The sequence below is a fragment of the Acomys russatus genome, chromosome 20, assembly GCF_903995435.1.
Source record: "Acomys russatus chromosome 20, mAcoRus1.1, whole genome shotgun sequence".
Taxonomy (NCBI): domain Eukaryota; kingdom Metazoa; phylum Chordata; class Mammalia; order Rodentia; family Muridae; genus Acomys; species Acomys russatus.
In genome coordinates, this window is record NC_067156.1 from 44,244,111 (window position 1) to 44,267,249 (window position 23,139).

Sequence of the window (23,139 nt, forward strand, 5' to 3'; positions counted from 1 at the left end):
CTTTAACCTACGCCGTTGGGTTATTGGACCATTATTTGTTCCAAGTGCCTAAAAGATAAGGAAGTTGGTTCCTGGACCTTTCTGGTTTGTTTTAAATAAAATAATGTGCATTACCTGTACTTAAAAAGAAAATCGGCAAGTAACTCGCCACCCTTCTAGTGCCTAGTACTTCTCTCAGGAGACAACCTCTGCTACGTGGAAAGCTTTGATCGCTGCCGTGCCAGGAGGTGGGGACAGAACTACGTGGGCGGCGGTGCACCCGGGCCAGTTCTGGGTGGGTGTGGGGCTGCGCCGTGGAGGCCGGCCGAGGGGCGTGGCGGGGCGTGGCGGCGACGTGGCAGCGGGGCGGTGCGGAGGCCATCTTGGCACGGGACGCGCGCTCCTCCTGTCTTCCTCGTCCTCCGTAAGCCGGATCCCCGCGCGGGACCCCCCACCCCGCCCCGACCCAGAACCTCGAACCCGACCCGCGTGTGCAGCTTCCGCGCAGGCGCTCGCCCGGACCCAGGTGAGCTCGGGCCTAGTGACTCGGTTACTCGAGCGGCGGCGCCCGGACGTTAGCGAGCCCCAGGTGGGCGGGCCGGCCGGCTGGTGGCAGGGTGCGGGGGCTCGGGGTGGCGGGGACACTCACCAGGAGAGCGGGATCCAAGGCAGCATCGCCTCGGTCCGGATCCAGGCTCCCCGGGGCCACACCTTCTCGCGCGCGCACGGGTGGTCAGGCCGGCGGACCTTCGCCCGGCCCAGCCCGGCTTGCAGACGTGGCACAGGCTGCACAGGCCGCCGGACCGGTAGGACGCAGCGTCTTCTCCTGGGATCTCTGCAGGGCCCTTTAACCTGGACCCATTTCAGGGTCCAGGATTCGTAGGATTGCTTATTTCCTAAATTGCAGGATCTCTTGTTCAAGAGGTTTTTTTTTGTTTTTTTGTTTTTTTGGTTTTGTCATAGTAGTTGATCTGAGGAGGCAGCTTTGACTCATCTGCGATCCTGACACTTTTTGGCACTCCAGTGCTGTGTGAGAGCACTATTTGAATCACTGAGTGTTTAGGGAAGTTTATTTTGGGCTCTGCACTGAGAATGACTGACTGCTGACCTCTGTCCTGAGTCTGTCTGGTGGTATTCTAGGCAATCCAAGGCATCAGTAAGGTCAATACGAATAGCTTCTGATGCTGTCTCTGAGTTTACCAAGAGTCTATCATCAAGTTTTTCTTTTAAGTAGCCATGTATTTTTAAAAAGCAGACCAAAGTAGGTACAAGCAGATTTGAAGAGCAGTTTGATTGGTCAGAGCTAGGGGACTAATCTAATAAGCTATTTCCATCTCTTTTTCCCCGTAGTAATGTTGATGCATTTGGACTACTTTTTGTTCCTTAGAAGCTCTGTCAACTGATGCTTCGGTTGTTGCTTATTCTAATAGGCTCTTTCTTCTTCCTCTTTCTCGTCCTCCTCTTCTTCTTCTTCTGAGGTGTGTTTATGTCTGCGAAGTTTATCTCAGTATTGTCTTTAAGCCATTACTCAAACAATAAATGGTCATGATTCTCCGATGTGCTGTTTTGCCCATACTGAGAGATCGGAGTTATCTTTAAATAGGACCTAGTCATGGCAAAGATTAGGTACCTTCTGCAGCGAAAGATGAAAGATGAATGACTAATAAATCAAGAGATGAAGGAAAGAGATAGCTTTGGTAGGAAGTGATACAGTCTGTGGAGGGGCCTTTCTCTCTCCGGTTGTGTCTTGTTCCAGGTAGGAAATAGGCAGATTTAACCTCCTCAAATGCCTTGTCTTCCCCCACTTCACAGCCAGGTTTTGGTGGGGCACATACACATCTCCCTTCTTTGGAAACAGCTCTGAGATTGTCTGTAGTTTAGCAAACCCCATGGAAACTTTCACAACGTCCCACCTGGTTTTTCTGCTGTAATTAGTGCTGTTTGTACCTTCAATGGCTGGCGGCTTCTGAGAGACACAGTCTTCTGGTCTTATTTTCTGCAGGTCAGTCGGGCCACATGCCTGGAAGAGGCTTGGGGTTCTGTGGTCTTCTTTATCCTGGTATGCCTTTCTTAGAAGAGATGCCGCAGAACGGGGCATCAGGAGAGGTCAGCACACCTAGAACACTTGTGGTCGGTGGCTGGTGCACTCCAGACACAGTTGTCCCTACTTGGTGTTTCAAGGAACTTGATCCTGTGAGTTAGAAGTGAAAATCCTTATGATCCTCAAAAAAGACACCATCAGACTCCTTGGCCTCTTACACTGCCCTCTGTCTCACCTGTTGGCACCATCCTCTATCTGTCTGATCAACCGCCTCATCTGCTCTTCACTTTTATGGGCACTCACTGAGTCTTACCAGTAACATTTCTCAAGTCTGTCTTCTCTCTCATCTCCATCATCACTACCTTAGTTTAGGCTGCAGAGTCTCAGCCTGGCACTGTACTGTGGACGTATGGGGTCATATGACTCTTGTGGGTTGTGGGGATGCGCATTATGGTAATCTGAGCTGCTACCTAATACATACCAGCAGTACCCTAGTGACAACCGGAAGCTGTCATGGAAACCCTCGGGGTATAAGATGATGGTTATCCCTAGTATAGGCTATTGACAGACACTGTTTGGACTTCCTCGGTATCCCTGAGTGGTGTCTCTGCCCAGTGGTCCAGTGTACATACTTTGACCAAAGGAGTTCTTGTTCACCTTTCGCTCCATAGTGCTGGTGGTTGAATTCAGGACCTTTGCATTTGCTAGGCAAGTGTTTTACTACTGAATTACAACCCCAGCCCAAAGGAATCTTCAAAATACAAATAGGAATTGTCAGTCACTGGGGTTAGGCCTGAGTCTTCCAGTGGGTAGTAGATAGACTGACACATCTGTGAGGTGGAAATGTTCATCAAGAGTGTAAGTGGACCGACCTGGATGAATCTCAGGCATTTGCGCTGTGAGTGTGTGTGAGAGGGGGAGCCAAATATTAAGAGGTTACTTGAGATTTAATTTTATTTATCTCTCCTTTATAAAATGTGGGAGTTGAGAGAACAGGGGAGTCTTTTGCTGTCAGTGTTTACATTTGGAGGGGGTTTGGAGTGATGGGTGTGGTTCTGTGTCCCCACAGTGGTGGTGGCGAGTGCTTGTGTTAGCTTCACAGAGCAGCACCACACACCTCACGTTCACACAAATAACGACAACTAGCCGAAGCTCCAATAAAGTCTGCAGAGTCGTGAGCAGCTCTGTCCTGGCCATCCTCTGTCTTCTGCAGTTGGCACTGGTCGCATATTTCTGTAAGCGGCTGAGACTGAGGTCAGTTTGTATAGAGTGCTCTGGTCTTTTTGCATCTTATGGATTTAAACCATCAAAAGAGTTAGAATGAAAAGACAGAAGCTTCCTCCAGCTCTAGTGCTTTCCGGGCATCTGGGCCCCTGGCTGTCCCTCAGTCTTGTTCTCCCATTGTGGGTCTTCTTGAATGTGTCTTATTCCCTTTGCCAAAGATGCTGTTTATACCTGCCGTGTGTTCTTTTTTTCTTTTCTGGAAGCTTCCCCTTTCCCTTGGCTTATAGAAGTTTGATGTGTCCTGCAGAACTGAGCTTATCTCTTAGCTAGGAGCCTTCTCCAGACCTTGCAGTCACAATCCTTTTTCTGTCCAGCATGACTGTGTTCTCAGCCTCAGAAAACAGAATCCAGCCTTCTGGGTGCTTTGCGTTTACTGTGCCGCACTGTTCCAGCATCCTCGGATGTTGGTACTGCTCGTTGGTGTGTCCTGTACAAGCTTCTAAGTTGACTGGGTGTTGCTTGGCACTGTATTTCCAGAGGCTCCTTACAGTGCTTGGCAGGCAGTTTGCCTTTGCTGAGCGTTTGTAAGGTGAGGGAAAATATCACAAGACAATTTGGCATGTTCAGAGTTGGTATTGTACCAGCTGAGTCTCTTTTCCTGTTGCTGAGTGAAACAACTCCAACAGAAGCCATTTGGGAGAGAAGAGGGCTTACCTGCTTCACCCTTTGGCGCAGCCCACCACCGTGGAGGCTTCCCGGCTAGAGCGTGAAGGTCGGAAGCAGCGACTGATGAATGAATGCATGCTGCTGCTCCTTAGCCATGCTTACACGGGTTTTGCAAAGTTTTGTTTTGGTTATGTGATGGCAGTTTTCCCCAAACTACAGTAACCAGCTTCCCAGACTCATTTTTCTAGACCTACTGTGTGCTGCCCATCCCTTCAGACCCCCGACAGTGGCTGCTCATAGAGGGATTTATTATCATCCTTTAATGCATAGTCCCTCACCCACTGTTCTTTGATTATCCTTGGCAATGGATGCTTTGGACCCCCCACTTGCCCCTCTGTAACCATCCCTAGTCTAAGTGGACGTGAACTCCCTGTTTCCCAATCTACAGACCTCCTTTCCATGGCTTTTCTCAGATTAAATCTGTTCTGTTCTAGAAGTTGCTCCTGCCACTGCCTTCAAGCAATTCCAACAGGGACTGATCCGTTGTGACTTCCCATTAGCCAGTGGCTGTTTTAACCTTTTGGAGGCTCCTTTCTGACCCTCAGCCAGGTGGACCCTTCAGCTTAGCAGGGCGCTTTCCCTCAGATCACACTGAGAAGGTCCATCTCCAGAGGAACTAAAGAGATAGTCCAGTCCTCTTGGGGTTAGGACCCCTCAGGGCCAGGGGTGCCTCCTTTGGAAAGCCTGCTTTCTGCTGGGGAAGATCTCTTTTCCAGCACTTTTCTAAACTGCATCTCGAAGTGATTCTCAACCTCGGGGTCATGACCCCTGTGGGGTTGAACAGCCCTTGCACAGGGGTTGCTTAAGACCATCAGAAATTGTCGGGTCCCAGCCCGTTGGAAAAATTGAATCAGGGTTTACCTGTAAGAGGGAGTGGGGATTGAAAGTAGGGTACAGAGACTCGAGAAATAATGAATCAAGTCAGGAAATTTCTGATCAAGATTCACTTTATCGCCGACTAGCAGGAACATATATAGGGCAAGGTCAATAGGATCTATTCTTATCTCACCCTAGCCCCCGGGCAAGAATACAATAGCCTAAATCACTCCCTGTAGAACTTCCTAGTTCTCTGAGTAGTTCCCTGTAAGAACTTCCTAGATCCTCTGGGTGGTTCCAAGTTGAGACTTCTCTACTTCTTTCAAAGGTAAATAGTCCAAGGATGGCCTAGAACACAAGACCTCTTGAGGTAAAGGTCAGCAATTCGAAGGTCACAGCATACAGCCTAAGCACAGGATTTCTGACATGGCAGAATTTGGCCTGTCTCAAACAAAACAAAACATGTCTGCCTTTGGGTTAGAAAGATGGCTCAGTGGTTAAGAGTACTGACTGCTCTTCCAGAAGACCTAGGTTCAATTCCCAGCACCCACATGGTGGCTCACAACTGACTGTTAACTCCAGTTCTAGGGCACTGGACACCCTCTTCTGGGCTCTGTGGGCATCAGGCACCCACATGGTACACAGACAGACATGCAGAAAAAAACACTCATAAACTTAACATTAAAACATCTGTCCTGGAACTAAAAGCATCTCTTAAGCCCAGATGTCTTGTAACTTACTGCTTCATGGTCTCGTGGCACTGCTCTTTGACAGTGGCTGCTCCTAGACAGAGGACAACATGTTTGGCTACCAGATTCAGAACGACTTAGTTCAGTGGACTGTGGCTCAAAGTCTCCTATATTCGAGCGTTTGTCTTCTCGGCCTCTGCCCTGCCTGCTCCCTGCTTCTCCCCCTCAGCCTTTCAGGTTCTCCTGCGTAAGCATCTTCTGTGTGTGTGTGTGACACCAACTGGAAGGCAAGCAAGAAGGAAAGACAGAGCAGGGAAGAGGAGATTTAGGGTAGTGCTGGCCCTTCCTTAGTCAAGGGGGAAACCTGCAGAGGGGTCTCCTTGAGAATCAGGTGGGGGTAGGGAGTCAAGAAGCTTCCCCTACCCAGATCTAGCCAATGGTCAGAACAGTCTCCACACTTGAGTGGAGAGTGGGATATGACTTTCTCACGTACTCTGGTGCCTCACATTTGACCATGTCCCCTGGAGGGGGAGACCTGGTGGCACTCAGAGGAAGGACAGCAGGTTACCGAGAAGAGACTTGATACCCTATGAGCATATACAGGGGGAGGTAATCCCCCTCAGGAACAGTCATAGGGGAGGGGAATAAGGGGAAAAGGGGAGGGAGGGAAGAATGGGAGGACACAAGGGATGGGATAACCATTGAGATGTAACAAGAATAAATTAATAATAAAAAATTAAAAAAAAAAAAAAAAAAAGCTTCTGCCTGGGGAACGGTGAGCAGTGAGTGAAGGCATCAGGCAATCAATAAACATCTCTCCTGGGGCCCACAGGGCTGAATAGTCAATAAGCTATAGAAAAGTTAATTTAGTTCTAGAAACCAAATCACTCTAGGTACTGGAATTGTCACCAGCCAACCAAAATGAAGTTTGCAAAAATGGTATGACCTGGCGCTCGCTGATCAACTCCCATTTTCCTTTTTTTTTTTTTTTTTTTTTAACAGTCCAGGTTTCCAGTCAAAGCATGGTACTACCGATAGTGGGTGGGTCTTGCCATTTCAGCGAACACATTCAGGATATCATAGCCCACAGGCGTTTCCAGTGGCTCTTCCTCTCCGGTGACTCTAAACCCTGTCAAGCTGACTAACGTTAACACCATCATATAATATACAATAACTCTATCATACACTTCAGATGCATTTTAAGATGTAATTTTTTTATGTATAGAATTGTATCCACTCTCCATCACCCCTGTGCACACCTCCTCCAAGGTCAGCCTCACTGTGTCTCCTTTCCAATCTCACGGCCTCTTTGTAACCCAGTGATTCCATAGAGTAGTGCCTGTGTGTGTGTGTGTGTGTGTGTGTGTGTGTGTGTGTGTGTGTGTGTGTGTGTGTGTGTGTGTAGGGGTGAGGCCAGGCAGGAAGGCATGTGCAGCCTATTGTGGGACATATCCCTGAAGAAAACAGACTCTCCCTCCTCACAGCCATCAACTGCCTTAGTCCCTCAGCTAGGCCTGGGCCTTTGTGTGCTCCTCTTTCATCTCTGCTGGAAATTTCACTGGCTTGGTCCTGCGCGGGTCTTACGGCCCGTTGTGACTAGAAGTTACTGCCTCATAGCAGTTCAAGCTCTGGCTCCTGCAACCTTCCTACACCGTCTTCCACGATGCCCCCTGAGCCTTGGTGGGAGGAGTGTTTGTTAGATGTCCCTCTTAGGCCTAAGCACCTTGCAGCCACTCCCTTCCTGTGCGTGGAGTAGTTTGAATCTCTGTTAACTGCCATCCATTACAGAAAAGGCGTTTCTCCGATGAGGCATGGCTGTACAGACTATAGGTGTAAAGCTGAGTGCCTAGAAGGCAGTTTGATTTGTAAGAATGTTTTCTTGTGTTTGGTATGCCTCAACGTCTGTTAGGACCTTGCTTTCTTGTGGCTTGTTTTCTACTGTTAACGTCTAAAACCTGAGGCACATTATTTCATTGTCACAAGGCTGCTGTGGATCAGGAAACGGGAAGCCAGCATGCTTATAAAGCTGAACTCATCTTCATTTTTTTTCGAATATTAATAGGCGTGGCCCACATGGAATGTACTGAGAGAAGGGTGTGAGTGCATTTGCAAAGTCAAGCAAATTTAACTTTTAAAAAGAAATGCTAACAGGGTAGACTATGTAGAATGCTATGTGAGAGAAGATGAGGAATTTCAAAGCTAAATTAGATGTTTGTATTTTAGCATCTTAACTGAAAACTTCATATAACTCTAACAGGATTCAAGGGACCAAAATTGACTTGGCACTTTACTATTTAAAATACATAGCTTCATTAATAACATGGTTAACATAAAAATACCTCTCAGTTGTAAATTTATATATATGGAAATGTCAGGTTATTTGCATATTAGTTTCGTAAACTTAAAATTTATTTAAAACGTCCTTATAAAAATTGTTGCAAATAAACCCAAAGTGTGTGTGTGTGTGTGTGTGTGTGTGTGTGTGTGTGAGTGTGACATATGTTGGAGTGCCTTTGGAGGGTAGAAGAGGGTGTCAGATACCCTGAAGCTGGAATTACAGGTGGTTGGGAGATGTTCTCTGGACGCTGGGATCTGAACTCAGGTCCTCTGGAGGAGCCGCAAGTGCTGCCACCTGGTGGCCGTCTCTCCAGCCTCTCAGGTGTTCTGATGAGCCCTTCCTTTAGACAAGGCTGCATTTTAAGTAGTAAAGGCCAACTTGTCTCTTGGTGATTAGTCTTAATTATGCACTGTTTGTATGAGCTGCTGCCCCTGTGTAAAGCTTATTACATTTTATGTCTCTGCAGTGCACCACAATTGAGGAAAAATGATGGAAGAAAGTGGCATAGAGACGACTCCGCCCCGAACCCCACCCTTGAACCCTGTAGGCCTGGCTGCCGCGGCCATGGCCTCCACTGAGGTTCACTTAGGTGTGTGTTGTGCCTGACAACTGGTGGGCTGCTGCGGGCTGGGGAAGGCACTGGTCTGTGAATCAGATGAATGCGTGTGGTGACCATTCACTTGTCTTGTCAGGGAGGGATGAAATAGCTCTTTTAAATTCAAACAGTAGCAAGGAAATACTCTTGCTTGTTACAGGTAAGGGAGCCTGTTTTGCTATAGTCTCTTTCTGGCCGGCCTTCAAGGCATGGGCTTTCTTTGATGTTCTTTGACGTTGCAACGATTAATCTTTTTGAGATTTTAGTGCCTAGGTTTTAATATTCATATCAGGGAAGAAAAATGACCTTCTTAAGAAACAAACAAACAGAAAGAAAGCATTACTCTCAGACAGCACTGCTGTTAAGTTGTGCTGTTTCCTCGGTGGAATTACAGGCCTTCTGTGCTCAGGCACAATTGTTGTGCATTGGAAATTGCACCTTTAACATTAATTATTAAGATTTGGATTACCACAGGAGCAATTTCCCAAGCAGTGGAAGTTTGCAAATGAGATACAAAGCATTTCCAGCATTGTGTTTATCCTCTTCTCTCTTTTCCAGCTGCCACTAGCTCCTTCTCCTCTCCCAGCGTGTCCGGGATGGAGTCTTTGCCACCGCAAGCCTACTCCACACCTCAGCCGTCCCTGCCCCCCGTGCAGCCGTCAGCACCGCCTCCTTCGGTGCCACTGCCTCCAGCTTCCTCAGTTCCCCTGAGTGGCACTTCTATGCCGCCCTCTGTGTCTCCATCACCTGCCACCGCCTTCAGCAGCCCTCCTTTATCCCACTTCCCCCCTGCAACTTCCGCCTCGGGTGCTCTTTTATCCGCGCCACCTTCGGGTCCTCCTATATCAGGATTTTCTGTTGGCACAACTTACGACATCACGAGGGGACATGCCGGGAGAGCACCCCAGACACCTCTGATGCCGTCATTTTCTGCACCTCCAGTTACAGGTGATCTTCTCGCACTGTTCTGCAGTACTCAGCTATACCTAATGCTTTATCACTGTTAGTTTTAAGTTGTGTTGTGCTGCGATTTCTATACTAGACAGTGGTTTGAAACAGAAAGTCGAGTACTTTAGTTTGTGTACAGGCCTTCCACTCATGGGGCTTATGTTCTCCGCATTAATGGTCTAGTCTCACTCTGACTTAGTTTCCCACTCACATATTTTTGCCATTTAAATTATTAACAGTAAAACTAATGTAACTTACTGCGTAGTTTTTGTGGGGTGTGCAGTTTGGTGTACACTTGGCATTTGGGGTGTGAGAAAGAACTCCCAAATCCCATGCTAACACTTGTTACTTCCTGATAAGCTGCAGGTCACAATCCAAGAGTACACTATAGTTTGCTTTTCTATCCGAAGCAATGTCCCCAGGGAGTAGATTTTCTCCAGCCAGTCTCATGTACCACAAGTGGATGCTACTAGGCCATTTCTTTCCTTAGGCCAACTGTTCCCCCTGTCTGTCTGTCCCCTTCTTTAGTATGGTTGGTTAAAAACAGATCTTTGTGCCTAGTCTTTGTGATCCTCTGTCACTTATCATTTTAGGGCGGAGGGGCACTTCAGCTTTGATTATATAGTATCCAAATTGGCCAACCTACTTTTACAAATAAATTTTATTATGGAGCATAAGAATTACATGCTTATCTGTATTTACATGTGTTTTTTTTTTTTTAAAGATTTATATATTTTATGTGTGTTTGTGTTTGAGAGTATACATGGTGGCCACCATATGCCTGCACACACCAGAGGCCAGAAAAAGCTGTCAGATCTCCTGCAACTGCAGTTACAGATGGTTGTGATGCAACCTAGTGTGGGTACTGAACCTGGGTCCTCTGCAAGAGCAGCCAGTGCTATTAACTGGTGAACCCTCTCTTCAGTATATGGATTATATATAGTGATTATTGGTTTTGTTTCATGTTTGTTTCTTTGTTTTGTTTCTGTTTTTGTTTTTGTTTTGTTTTGTTTTCTTATGAAAGCCTTGAGCATTCAATTATGTGTATAGCTTAAGGAGAGTAGAAACAGAGCAGTCATTCAGATGCTGAATAGAATCCCCCCTCTATACACACACATACACAGACATACAGACACACACACACACACACACACCTATGTGTGTGTACAGATGTGCTTATATTTGTTGTTTTTTCAGGACACTGGTGTAAACCTATGTAAAGAGTGAAATAACTTTTGGGGGATTTTTACATTTATATTTATAAAGGTTTGAGTAAATAACTTCCTCTGTGGTTCTTAAGCAGTTGTGTTACTGAATTTGTTTTGGGCTCCTCATATGCTGTATCTTTTTATAGGAAGACATTTGTGGAATAAATTACCCAACTAAATTTTTGCCATTGACTAGGTATCTTGCCAGCCCCCATTACTCAGCAAGCCAGTATGACATCTCTGGCACAGGGACCCGGAACCACATCAGCCATCACTTTCCCAGAGGAACAGGAAGATCCTAGAATTAACAGAGGTCAGGATGATGCGCCTGCTGGTGGAATCTGGGGCTTTATCAAGGTAAGGATGCTTGTTTTTCTAATTTCCATTTAGTCGTAAAGCTGGCATCTGTCCACTAGAGAAAGTTCTGAGAACACAGTTGTAGCATAAGGGATAACAAGGTGTTAGGGACAGATATCTGTAGTTGTACTTGGAGCTTGTTTGTTTATGCATGTCTAGCCACATGTACTAGTCTCTGATAAGAATCCAGTTCGATTAGTGACATGGTCATTGTGTTCTTTGAATTTATGAAGACTAGAAGACTTCATTAATTTCCTGCCAGCCATAACATTGTCTGTCTTTGTTTCTTGTGTATTTTGGGTCTGCGTATGTTTGTATGGAGGCAAGTGTGCAGGTACGTGTGTGCATGCGAATGTGGAGGCCAGCATAAGCAGTCCTCCTCTGTTCTCCACATTACTTTTGGGGCAGGGTCTGTTGTTGAATTTGGAGTTTATCAGTTCAGCTAGGCCGGCTTGCCTATGAGCTCCAGGAGTCCTCTCATTGGGTAGCATCCCAGTGCTAGGGTTAGACGTGGGCTGCGGTGAGTGCCGCGCGTGGTACGTGGGCGCTGGGGATCTGAGCTCAGGTCCTCATGTGTATGTGGGATTTATCAGTTGATCATCTCTCTAGTTCTATATATTCTTCCTTTAGAATATGTCCCTTAATGACTACTCTGTCCTCAGTGCTATTGCATTTATCATGGTTTATTTTACAAATCTGTTATCAGTATTATCTGGTTGTAAGTTTTAATATCGTTTTACTTTATTGAGAAACATGTGTGAGCATTCTGTACATTTTGCGTTGTTGTTGGTTTTGGTGGTGTTAAGGATTGAACCTAGGGCCTTACGTACACTGATAAGCATTTGGTACTAAACTGATCCCCAGATCTCTATTTCATTCTGAGACAGAGTCTCATCAAGTTGTGCAGACTGGCCTGCCACTCACTCAGTATTCCAGGCTGACCTGAGTGTGCAGTCCTCCTTCTCTGCCTGGTGTGTAATGGATCACACAGGCCTGCACCATTAGGCTTGATTAACATGATTCCGGGGCTGTGGTCCCTTCTGACTTTAATGCTTAGAAACAAACTGATGAGAACTCTTGTATGTACATCCCGATGTGCGTCTCTGACATCATTACTTCCTGATGCAAGTCCAAGTGAATGCCCCAGAACGTCCTATGTATTGCTTTCCAGTAGGCCCACCTCCATGTGTTGTTCTAGCATTGGTCACTTGGTAGCAAACAATGTTAATTTGAAGTATAGTATTTTTCTTTTTTTCTGATTTACTAGACTGATACATTTGAAACCTTTTTTGACAGTGTATGTGTGTGTGTATGTGTGTGTGTGTGTGTGTGTGTGTGTGTGTGTGTGTGTGTACACACACATGTGTGGAGGCCCAGGGTAAATATAGAGTGTCGTCTTATTATATTGAGGTCCAGTTTCTTGGTGTACCAGAGCTTGCAGTTTGGACTAGTCTGGCTGGCCAGCTGCCCTGGCTCTCCCTCCTGGGCGCTGGGACTGCACATGGCTACCACACTCACTCAGGGTTTTATGTGGGTTCTGGGGATCCCGACACTGGTCCTCATGTGTGTGATGTGGTGCTTTACCTGAGAAGCCAACCCCCACCTTGAAACCATGTTTTAGCTTGCATTTCTTTGCTATTAAATTTGGCCTCCCCCCCCCCCCCCCATGAAGCTTTGGTTTATGTATTATTCTCTGTTGTCTTTGCTCAGTTTGAAGCTGGGTGGGGAGCTTTGCTTTTCTGGATTTGTAAGAGCTCTGACTGAAGCAATGTTGTTTTATGATACACACATTGTGGCCTTTTCCATTTTAATCTACATTTTCTTTTATTATGATTTTTCTATGCAAAAGTTCTTAAGTGTTCAGAAGCCATTTCTGTGAATTGCTTTCAGTTCTATATGCTGGACAAAGAATACCCTTTCATTCCATCTCATTTCTTTCTTTCTTTTTTAGTTTTTTCAGTTTTCACTCAGAGCACTTCAGTGTGGCTGATGTTTCAGTACACCATGTAAGGCAGAGATGAAATTTAAGTGTTTTCCAGCCTCTTTTTTTAAAAATTTATTTTATTTTATTTTTTTATTAATTTATTCTTGTTTCATCTCAATGGTTATCCCATCCCTTGTATCCTCCCATTCCTCCCTCCCATTTTCCCCTTATTCCCCTCCCCTATGACTGTGACTGAGGGGGATTACCTCCCCCTGTATATGCTCATAGGGTATCAAGTCTCTTCTTGGTAACAGGACAGCAGGTTTCCAGCCTCTTAATAGAGTGTTTTGAGGTCATTTCCTCTGTGACCTATTGTCCTCCTTATTTTACTGACTTCATGACACGTTAGTGCCAGTCTGAGCTTTGTCTCCATTGCACCCGACTCTGTGATAGCAGCACAGCATTTACACTGCAGCCAGGCTTGGCCATTCTATGGATGCATGTTGAGAGTGGCTGTGTGCTCAGGTGGGTGTGTGGAGCGTTCAGTGATGACAAGGAGAGTGTGGATCAGACAGGTGCAGCAGGACTCGGGCGGAGAGCCGCCGGTGTCTTTTCAGGTTTTTCTTGCTGGGCCTTTCCACTTTTTTCTTAGTGAGAAAGAATTTTAAATGCACTTTGCCATCTTCCTCCCGGTGCTCTGCTGAGAGGCCATTCAGTTTCATTACACACAGCAAGCACAGTTTATTTATTTATTATTAATTTATTCATATTACATCTCAATTGTTATCCCATCCCTTGTATCCACCCATTCCTCCCTCCCTCCTGCTTTCCCCCTACTCCCCTCCCCTATGACTGTGACTGAGGGGGCCCCTGTATATGCTCCAAGGACATATCAAGTCTCTTCTTGGTAGCCTGCTATCCTTCCTGAGTGCCACCAGGTCTCCCCATCCAGGGGACATGGTCAAATATGGGGCACCAGAGTTCATGGGAAAGTAAGTCCCCACTCTCAACTCAATTGTGGAGAACATCCTGTCCATTGCCTAGATCTGGGTAGGGGTTTGAAGTTTACTGCACATATTGTCCTTGGCTGGTGCCATAGTTTGAGCAGGACCCCTGGGCCCAGATCCGCCCGTCATAATGTTCTTGTAGGTTTCTAGGACCCTCTGGATCCTTCTATTTCCCCATTCTCCCATGCTTCTCTCACCTAGAGTCCCAATAGGATGTCCTCCCCTCTGTCCCACTTTCCTGGTAAGTGAAGACTTTCATGGGACATGCCCCTTGGGCTAGTGTCCAGATACAAGTGAGCATATACTTACACCCATCAGAATGGCTAAGATAAAAAATTCAAGCAACACCACATGCTGGCGAGGATGTGGAGAAAGAGGAACACTCCTTCATTGCTGGTGGGAATGCAAACTAGTACAGCCATTTTGGAAATCTATCTGGCGCTATCTCAGAAAACTGGGAATAAGGCGTCCTCAAGACCCAGCTATTTCTCTCCTTGGAATATACCCAGAAGATGCTCCACCACACAACAGGGACATATGCTCAACCATGTTCATAGTGGCCTTGTTCATAATAGCCAGAACCTGGAAACAGCTTAAGTGTCCCTCAGTAGAAGGATGGATAAAGAAACTGTGGTACATTTACACTATGGAATACTACTCAGCTATTAAAAACAAAGAATTCCCGAAATTTGTGGACAAATGGATTGAACTAGAAATGATCATAATGAGTGAGTTAGCCCAGAAGCAGAAAGAGCAGGCACAGTTTTAAACTAGATGGTGAACGTGGTCATGTTTTAGGAATCTGGCCTCTTTACACTTGTTTTTGTAGATCTCTGTGATGTTAAAATCTTTTCTTACACAAACCTCTGGCCTTCCCCTTCCTTCCCGTGCAACGAGACTGCCCATTGCTGGTTGTAATACCCATTCAGCTCTCTGGGACTTGTAGGTTGAGAGCAGGAACTACATGATTTTAATGCGAGGTTCCTGGGCAGTCTTAAACTTAATTCATTGAACTCTCCTGTCCATTCACCTTGGCTCCTTGGTGGCTGTGAAGTCTGTTGGATGCCCACTAGGGGGAGCTCCTCTGCCCTTTACTTGGCAGGAGGTAATCACAGTCTGTTGGATGCCCACTAGGGGGCGCTCCTCTGCCCCGTACCTCTGGAGAATTGGCCTGTGAGAAGGAAAGCACTAGTGGGTCTTGTGTCTCTGTCTCATGGCACCATTGGTCAGAAGACTCCACAAGGGAGAAATCTGCCTAAGGAGGGGGCTTGGGAAGGGGCACAGCAGAAAAGAAACTTGAGTAGAGCATGCGAAGGACAAAGTTATGCATTTAAGGCGATAGGAGCTACTCTGGAGGGTGAAGGTGAGAACTTTTTTTTTTTTTAATTGCTTTTATCATTTTAGGAACAAAGTATGGACTTATTTAGACATCTGTTTACAACTCTTATTTGGAACCCTGAGGGACGAGTTTCTTTTAGAAATGTATTTATAAATGAAACTCATTTCACTTATAAAGTCAAGAGTGAAACGTTCTTCTGCCCGTGTTGTTCCAGTAGCGCCTGCAGGCTTCTGCTGGGTGCTTTCTGTTTGTGAAGGGAAGAGAAGCCTTTTAGGTATTGGACATTGATTTGGCCCGATTTTACCTAAGGTTTCCAGTTTACAATTTTCAAAAGTCCTAGACCACTGATCCATGGGAAACCTAAAAAGAAAAGTGTCCTGTGTTGGTGTTGCAGGTAACCACAGCTGGTGTCAGCTCACAGGTGCATCCACCATCCGTGTTCCAGGAGGCGCTGTTTGTCTCAGCACCCTTCCCCATCGTCCGGCTCTCACGCGTTTCCCTCCTCCTGTTCTGCGGTGTTCCCCGGCCCTTGGTAGTTAGTAGTGAGGTTAACGTGGTTGTCCCATGTAGGGCTGAACACTCATGTCCTATTTCCGGCACTGTGACCAGCTGTGCATCACTTCATTGGCAGATGTTTCAGCGTAGATGCTGTAGATGAGCTTTGGCTCTGCCCCTTAGAGAGCAGCTGTTGGCAGTGAACAGCTGCTGGGTGTGTCTCAGTCCGGGATCCTACTGCTGTGACAAAACCCCGTGGCCAAAAAGCAAGTTGGGGAGGAAAAGATTTGTTTGGTTTACACTTCCAGATCATAGTCCATCATTGGAGGAAGTCAGGACAGGAACTCAATCAGGGCAGGAACCTGGAGGCAGGAGCTGATTCAGAGACCATGGAGGGTGCTGCTTACTGGCTTACTTCCCTAGCTTGCTCAGTCTGCTTTGTTATAGAACCCAGGACCACCAGCCCAGAGCTGGGCTAGGCCCTCCCCCATCAATCACTAATTGAGAAAATGCCTACAGCTGGATCTCATGGAGGCATTTCCTCAGCTGAGTCTCTTCCTCTCTGATGATGCTAGCGTGTCTCGAGTTGACACATAACCCAGCCAGTACAGTGGGGGAGGGAACTCACTCTTTTTTGGGGGGATGTGGTCACTGGTAAGTTTTCTGTGCTCCAGTGGATGGCCCACACCTGCACATATAGGTACATATATGTACTAACCAGGCTTACTTGCTTATCAAAGGAAAGGCATGAAGTTGGGAGGGGCGTGTTAGGGCGTGGTGAAACTGAAGAGGAAAGTCTGGGTAGTATGATCACATTTAATTGCTTGCATGTATGAAATTCTCAAAAATAAAGTTTTAAAAAGTTCTTTCTTGCTTATAAAAGTCAAGGTGTTCTTTGCTTGAAATGAACGTTTGCGTCTTGCTTTGTGCAGGGCGTGGCTGGGAATCCTATGGTGAAATCTGTACTGGATAAGACCAAGCATTCGGTAGAAAGCATGATTACGACGCTGGACCCCGGCATGGCTCCATATATCAGTATGTACATAAGGAGATCAGTGCCTGCCATATGTGTTCGTCAGCGTCACACACTAATTGTAGTTTCAGTTTATTTCCGCTGGTCACGTAATTGATAAAAACTTCCTCCTGTGCTCTTAGTTCAAATTCATCCTCAGTCTTAGTATTGGGTGTAATTAATTTATCTTTTTCTTAGTCATCATTGTATAAATGTTAAAGCTCCATAGTATGAACTTTGAAAGAGTGAAAACATTATGAATTATTAAGTGTTGATAGTAAATTTCTAGTGATTTGTATAAATTTTTCTTTATTCATTGTTAGCTTTAAAGTGATACTTTGTTTACACTTAGTATTGGCATTTTTTTCTAGTTATCTATTTTAAATCCAATGTGTTTATGCTTAAACAGGAATAGTGTTTTTTAGAGGAAGTTACTCTAACAATTAATAAAGCTTGTTTACTAAATTTGCTGGGAACACTTTTTTAACTGCTTTTGAGCCCTCAGCAGAGACCATCCGACAGTTGACAGAGGCACGCTGCTCCTTCATTTTTATGTACATTTCCAGTACATGAGCAAATGTGGATTGGCTTGGTCAACATTAGTTAACAGGCTCTTTGCAAGTTGGAGCTGTGCACTGGGTACCTGAGCAGAAGTTTTCAGTGGCAGTAAAAAGCCAAGAGCTGTCTTGACACTGTTGGTGGTTTCCTGTCTAATTCGTGTACATTGCTAAGACCTATAGAGATTGCATACATTTTTCAAGTCCTTGTTCTGCTAAACACTGATGCCCTAAAGTGTATCTGATGCTCTGTGACATAGGTGTTTTCATTCAGTTTGGGGTGAGGGACCTGGGTTTAAAGAGGTGTAAGTTATTATATTAAGTCATGCACCGTGTTTGGAGCTCAGATGACTGTACCTACACATGTATCCTTCATCTATATCTACATTTATCTACTTTGCTTTATGTGTAGTAGAAATTGAATTGGGAGTTAAGCCAGGTAGCCATGTATAGTTGCACATGTATATAATCCTAGCACTTGGGAAGTGGGATGCAATAGGCTAGCCTCAGCCACATGGTGAGTTCATGGTTTCAAAAGTCAACAAAACGCAAATAAACACAAAGTTCGAAAGAATTTTCCATGTGACTGCCCAAAGGCTTCGTAAATTTGACTTTATCACATTTATTTATTTTCATATTCTTGTATTTATGCCAATCTAGCTGAAGATACTTACTAAATTATATATTTCTTTCCTTCTCATAATACATATTTTAAGTGAAGGAATGAGGGTTTTTGGAGCTCTTGCTGTATTGAGCATACTATATTAGAGCTCAGTTCTTCGAGCAAGCCCATTGAGGAGACAAGTGTTTTTCTAAAAAGCAACCCTGCTCCATGCCTTCCTCAAGGCAGTGAGGCTGATAAAGGAGAAAGCGCAGCACTCAGCCTTTTGATTCCCTCTTGCTGGTCACCCTCCCACCGCTGTGTGACTGTGGAAGGCAGTGCTTCAGACAGAGCTAATGTGTGTGGAGCGTTCATGTAATACTGAAGGACTGTCCTCTTTACTGAGTGCCACAGGTGACTCGGAGCCTGTAGGAGGTGTGTGCCAGTTCAGCTTGCAAGTTACAGATAATGTGCTGAATTCCCATCCTTAAAATGCAAGGCAAGTTGGTAATTTGGTTCTAAGCACACGTCGGAATAGCATGCGTGGAGGTTAGAGGGTAGGAAATATACGATCCTGTCAGACGATGTAATAAAAAGATTTGTGTCCAACCGACCTGGGGTTGAGTCCTGACAGTTGTGGCAGATAAGGTTCTGTCATCCAGTCTCATAGTATGAGGTTGGTAACAATTAGTCAATACAGTGTGAGCCTGTGGTATGTGTCTTAGTTAGGGTTTTATTGCTCTGAAGAGACACGGCAACTGTAGCAACATAAAGGAAAACAATTCATTGGTGCTAGCTTACAGTTTCAGAAGTTTAGTCCATCTTCGTCATAGCAAGAAGCACACAGGCAGACATGGTGCTGGAAAAGGAGCTGAGAGTTATTTTTAATGATTTATTTTTTGCTTCATGTGCACTGGTGGTTTGACTGCCTGCGTGTCTATATATGAGGGCATTAGGTCCCTGGAACTGGCGTTACAGACACTTGTGAGCAGCCAGGTCTACATCTTGATCTTCAGACAGCAGAAGGAGACTGTGTGCCACACTGGGAGTAGCTTGAGCATAGGAGACCTCAAAGCCCACCCCCACAGTGACACCCCTTCTCCAACAAGGACACACCTCCTAATTGTGCGACTTCCTATGGAGCAAGCATGCAAACACTTGAGTCTGTATGGGCCATTCCTAGTCAAACCACTAAAGGGTGGTAAATAATTACTAGAAAGCTACTGCTTAAATTTTGGAATTGAAATTTCTTTTGTCTTGTTTTTTTGTAGGGTCTGGAGGTGAACTGGATATTGTTGTCACCTCAAATAAAGAAGTGAAAGTGGCTGCTGTCCGAGATGCCTTCCAGGAGGTCTTTGGCTTAGCGGTGGTTGTGGGGGAAGCTGGACAGTCCAATATTGCTCCACAGCCAGTAGGCTATGCAGCTGGATTAAAGGTGAGTAATAATAGCTCCCCCACAGTAATGGTCCTGCGGTCTGTGTGCAAGCACTGCATATTTACCTACTGAGATACCAGCTTTGTCATCAGTTAGGCAACTGTAATGTTAATGAAGATAGAAAGGAGTTTTAATTGAATGAAATCTCAGTTAGGTTTTGATTATTGGAGAAGGAAAGCAGTGGCATTAAGACAGAACAAGAAGAATAGATAATCTCGAAAGGAATCTTCATAATTCAGCATTGATTTAAAAGTCAGTTATTGAAATTATGTCTGTTGGCTGCACACACACACACACACACAGACACACAGACACACACACACGAAGAGACGGGGGGGGGGGGCTGCATTCTCTCTGTTGTATTTCCACACAGTCGTGCAAGAACTAATGAACGTTTTTCTATCGTGAAGCAAGCGAGGAGAAATCATCCCAGCAGATTCTTTGACCCCTGTGTCTTCTAGCACGCTTGCTTCCTTTTGTAGTAAAACTTCTACAAGAATTTTGAACATTTTTCTCTGATTCTCTGGTTTCCCACCTGCCTGGCCACACTTCTGCACTCCTGTCCTAGTAGGAGAGCACTCCAGCCAGCAGGTCTGCCGTTTATTTGATCGTTCGGGAGCTTTGCAGGCAGGTGGGTGTCCTCTCTGGGGTTTAGACAGGGCTTCCTATACCAGGGTGGTCTCAGACTCACTCTGCAGCCAGCATTGGCCTCGAACCCCGGGTCCTGCTTCCACCTCCAGAGTTCTGGGCTTATAGGTGTGGAGCACTGTGTCCGACTTCACTCACGTGTGACTTCGTGGGGCCACACCTGGCTTTTTTCTGAGTTTATCGACTGTTCTCTGCTTTTGTGCTTTCTATGTGGTCTCGGTTTCTGTCTCCATACACTTCTTTGCTGTCCTTCCTGGCCTTCGCCAGTGTCTTCTGCTGACACTGCAGCTTTATATTGTCACTAAGACTGCTCTTGAATTCTTAATTTATATAGAAGTTGCCTTTCTGATAACTTTACTTGACTATCCCAAACTCACTATGTCCAGAATGAAACTTTTTCTTTCCGTTATACTTACTTCCTACCTCTTCATCTCAGCCAGTGGCAGCTCCGTCTCCATTTTCTCAGAGGAGAAAACTTGGCACCACCTGTAGAGTCTCCTGTTAGGTGTTTCTAGTCCAGTTAATGTGGTACTCTTTGTAGCAAGACAAAGGACTAGATCCCTGTAGGCTTCTGGCTGCAATGTTTTTTTTTTCCAGCCTGTCAATGTAAATCTTAAAAAAAAGTGATTTTGTTTAGATATAGCTTTATATATATACAAACAGATACTGGAATGTATACCAATTATAATAAAGTCATAGTGGGAAGTCCTGTAACTCCTGACTGGATCACGTTCATTTGGCACATACGTGTTTTTCTCCTAAAGTATTTCATAGCCCTCCCATGTTTAGCAGCATTAGCATTATGCTTGGGAGCATTTGAAATGAACAAGGTGGCTCTGAATGTATCAGCACCTACTGGCTTACAACATCCGAGCTTCAACAAGAAGATAGTGCCATTTGCTTGACTTGAGTGGAGATGCACAGGACGGACAACTTAAATGTTTGTAGTTTTGTGCAGGTCTGGTGTTGAGATTACCAATAAATTTTAGCAAATAGTTGAATTCACCAGTATAGATTCCAGGACAATTGAGGATCTGTATTTACTATATTTACATTTTAAAACTTTGCATAAAGGAGCACTTAATGGCTTGATTCTACTGTTGTTTTACAAATTGGGTACACATATTCTTTACCTGTGTTCATTTAGAATTGAGAACTCATCAGAATGAGGGAAATTGGAGAAAAGTCTGGTGCGTTGATTATGATAAGTAATTAAACACAATCTCATATTGATACTAGATTGTTTTAATTCTAGTAGATTATGTTAAACAAAGTTCAGGTGCTTTTTCAGTTATAGTTGGAGTTTATTTAAATAGATGAGTGGGTCTCAGTCTCTGTCTTACCCCTTGTCTGGAGTTCGTACTGTCAGACAATACTTACCTAAATATAAATGCAGCGTGCATTGCTTATAATGCGAACCATATTGCATTTGTTCACAGTGGCCTGTGCTTCCGAAGAACAGTGCACCAAACCACATGTACTTTGAGATATTTCTGTTAATACTTTCTGGGGTGTTTCCTTTGATGTTGACGCCAGCGTGCATCTATAAAAAAGGTCTTTATGGCACATAGTAAAGCTAATTGCTGTCTGTAGGGTTTGAATGCAGTCCAATCTAGAAATGAAAGCGGTAAACTGGAAAAATAAATATGTACACATCATAATTGTAAAACTTAAGATAAATCACAAGTGCTTTATGGATGAATTTCATTTGAAAGATGGGGACAGATCTCTTGCCTGGACTGAGTCTTTGCTTGTTAAAATGTCAAAATTGCTTTTGCAAATGAGACAGAATTTGTAGGGCTGGGCCAGCAGACATCAAAAAGTTTTAAATAGAAACAGTGAGAGTATTTTACATTGGAGATACAAGGAAGGGCTTTAATACAAAAGACATTGTGTGCTGGCATTATTTTGTGAAAAAAAAAATGGCGCCTGGCTTTATGGATTCCTTCACAACGGTTAGCTATCTCTGGGAGGTCAGAGCTCACCTGCCGCCTGCAGATGTGAGTGGGAGGCGGTCAGAAAGACAGGGTCCTCAAGGGTGAGTCTGTCTCTGGAAACTTGAAGAAAAGGAGCAAATATGTAACATTTGAGAGGATAGTATCCGTTATGAAGTCAAGTGGGAAGTTGTTGCAGTTTTAGCAATCCAAACAAAAGGAACGTAAGTGCTTGCCCATGTGGAGTCTGCTGTTCATAACGTGTTTAAGCTCTAGGTCTGCTTTGTGAGGTCAGATACCACTGCACAGTAATCTCTACAGTAGGTAGGTATTACTTGTGAAAGACTGATGGGGATATTTTTCCCTAAGAAAAACCGTGACATATTATTGGTCGTTCAGTTTATCTTGTGTTTTATTTGTATTTGACCCAACTTATTTTTGCTGTTGGTTTTTATTTTACAAGTTTAGATTTGGATTATATTTTTACAACTTTTAATGTAGGCTCAAAATGGAAATATTTTCAGATTTGTGATCTGCTTTCCCCCCTCAGAAACAGTAGACGGAGCTTATAAGAAGAAAAGGTGTTGGATCTTAAACTGAATTGTTTATTATAAAAAATTTAATTCCCCTATCAGATTTTATTTGATTTCAATGACTTTCTAAACTAAATTTAACTTTTCCTTTAGTCCTATGTTACTATTTAAGACAGTAAGGCAGCGGCAATTAACCTAGGAAGCTTCTGTGGCAGTCAGTTTTATTGAAAAGCTTAGAGCGAAAAATCCCAAAGCAGATAATGCCAGTGAGCATGTGAAGATGTGCACAGCACTTGTGAGCATTGTAACAGTGTGCACAACGCTTGTGAGCATTGTGACGATGTGCACAGTGAGCATGTGATGGTGCGCACAGGGAGCATTCGACGGTGCGCACAGGGAGCATGTGTGCACAGTGAGCATGTGACGATAAGCACAGTCGAAGTTGTTCAGATGCAGCATAAGTCCTGAGCTCTTCTGCCTCACCTCAGTTGGGAAAGATCGTTTGTGTGGTCTCAAAACTGTCTTAAAACCCTTATACTGAGAAGAGTAAAATTCCCTTCTCTAAACCTTGGTAGGGAAAGGTAGTTCAATGTCTTAAACTCTGAAAGCAGCTACATTTAATTAATATGCTAATCAACAGAAAAGAGAGGCTGGGGATAGCTCCCTTCACTGTCTTCTGTGAAATCCATAAACAAAGCAAAACTTGTCTGCCTAGCTGATCATCCTTTCCCAT

The 23,139-nt window shown here is 44.8% G+C and overlaps 1 protein-coding gene across 1 annotated transcript in view; it reads left to right on the forward strand.

The window, feature by feature from the left end:
- The first annotated feature begins 379 nt into the window (after nt 1-379).
- The window catches only part of Prrc1 (proline rich coiled-coil 1), a 29,888-nt gene continuing 7,128 nt past the window's right edge, over nt 380-23,139 (forward strand). Inside the window, exons 1-6 of the mRNA XM_051163296.1 lie at nt 380-505; nt 8,280-8,402; nt 8,967-9,356; nt 10,761-10,921; nt 16,619-16,721; nt 19,128-19,291. Coding sequence (XP_051019253.1) covers nt 8,300-8,402; nt 8,967-9,356; nt 10,761-10,921; nt 16,619-16,721; nt 19,128-19,291 — 921 coding nt within the window. The 5' untranslated portion in view covers nt 380-505; nt 8,280-8,299. The remainder of the gene's footprint in view (nt 506-8,279; nt 8,403-8,966; nt 9,357-10,760; nt 10,922-16,618; nt 16,722-19,127; nt 19,292-23,139) is intronic.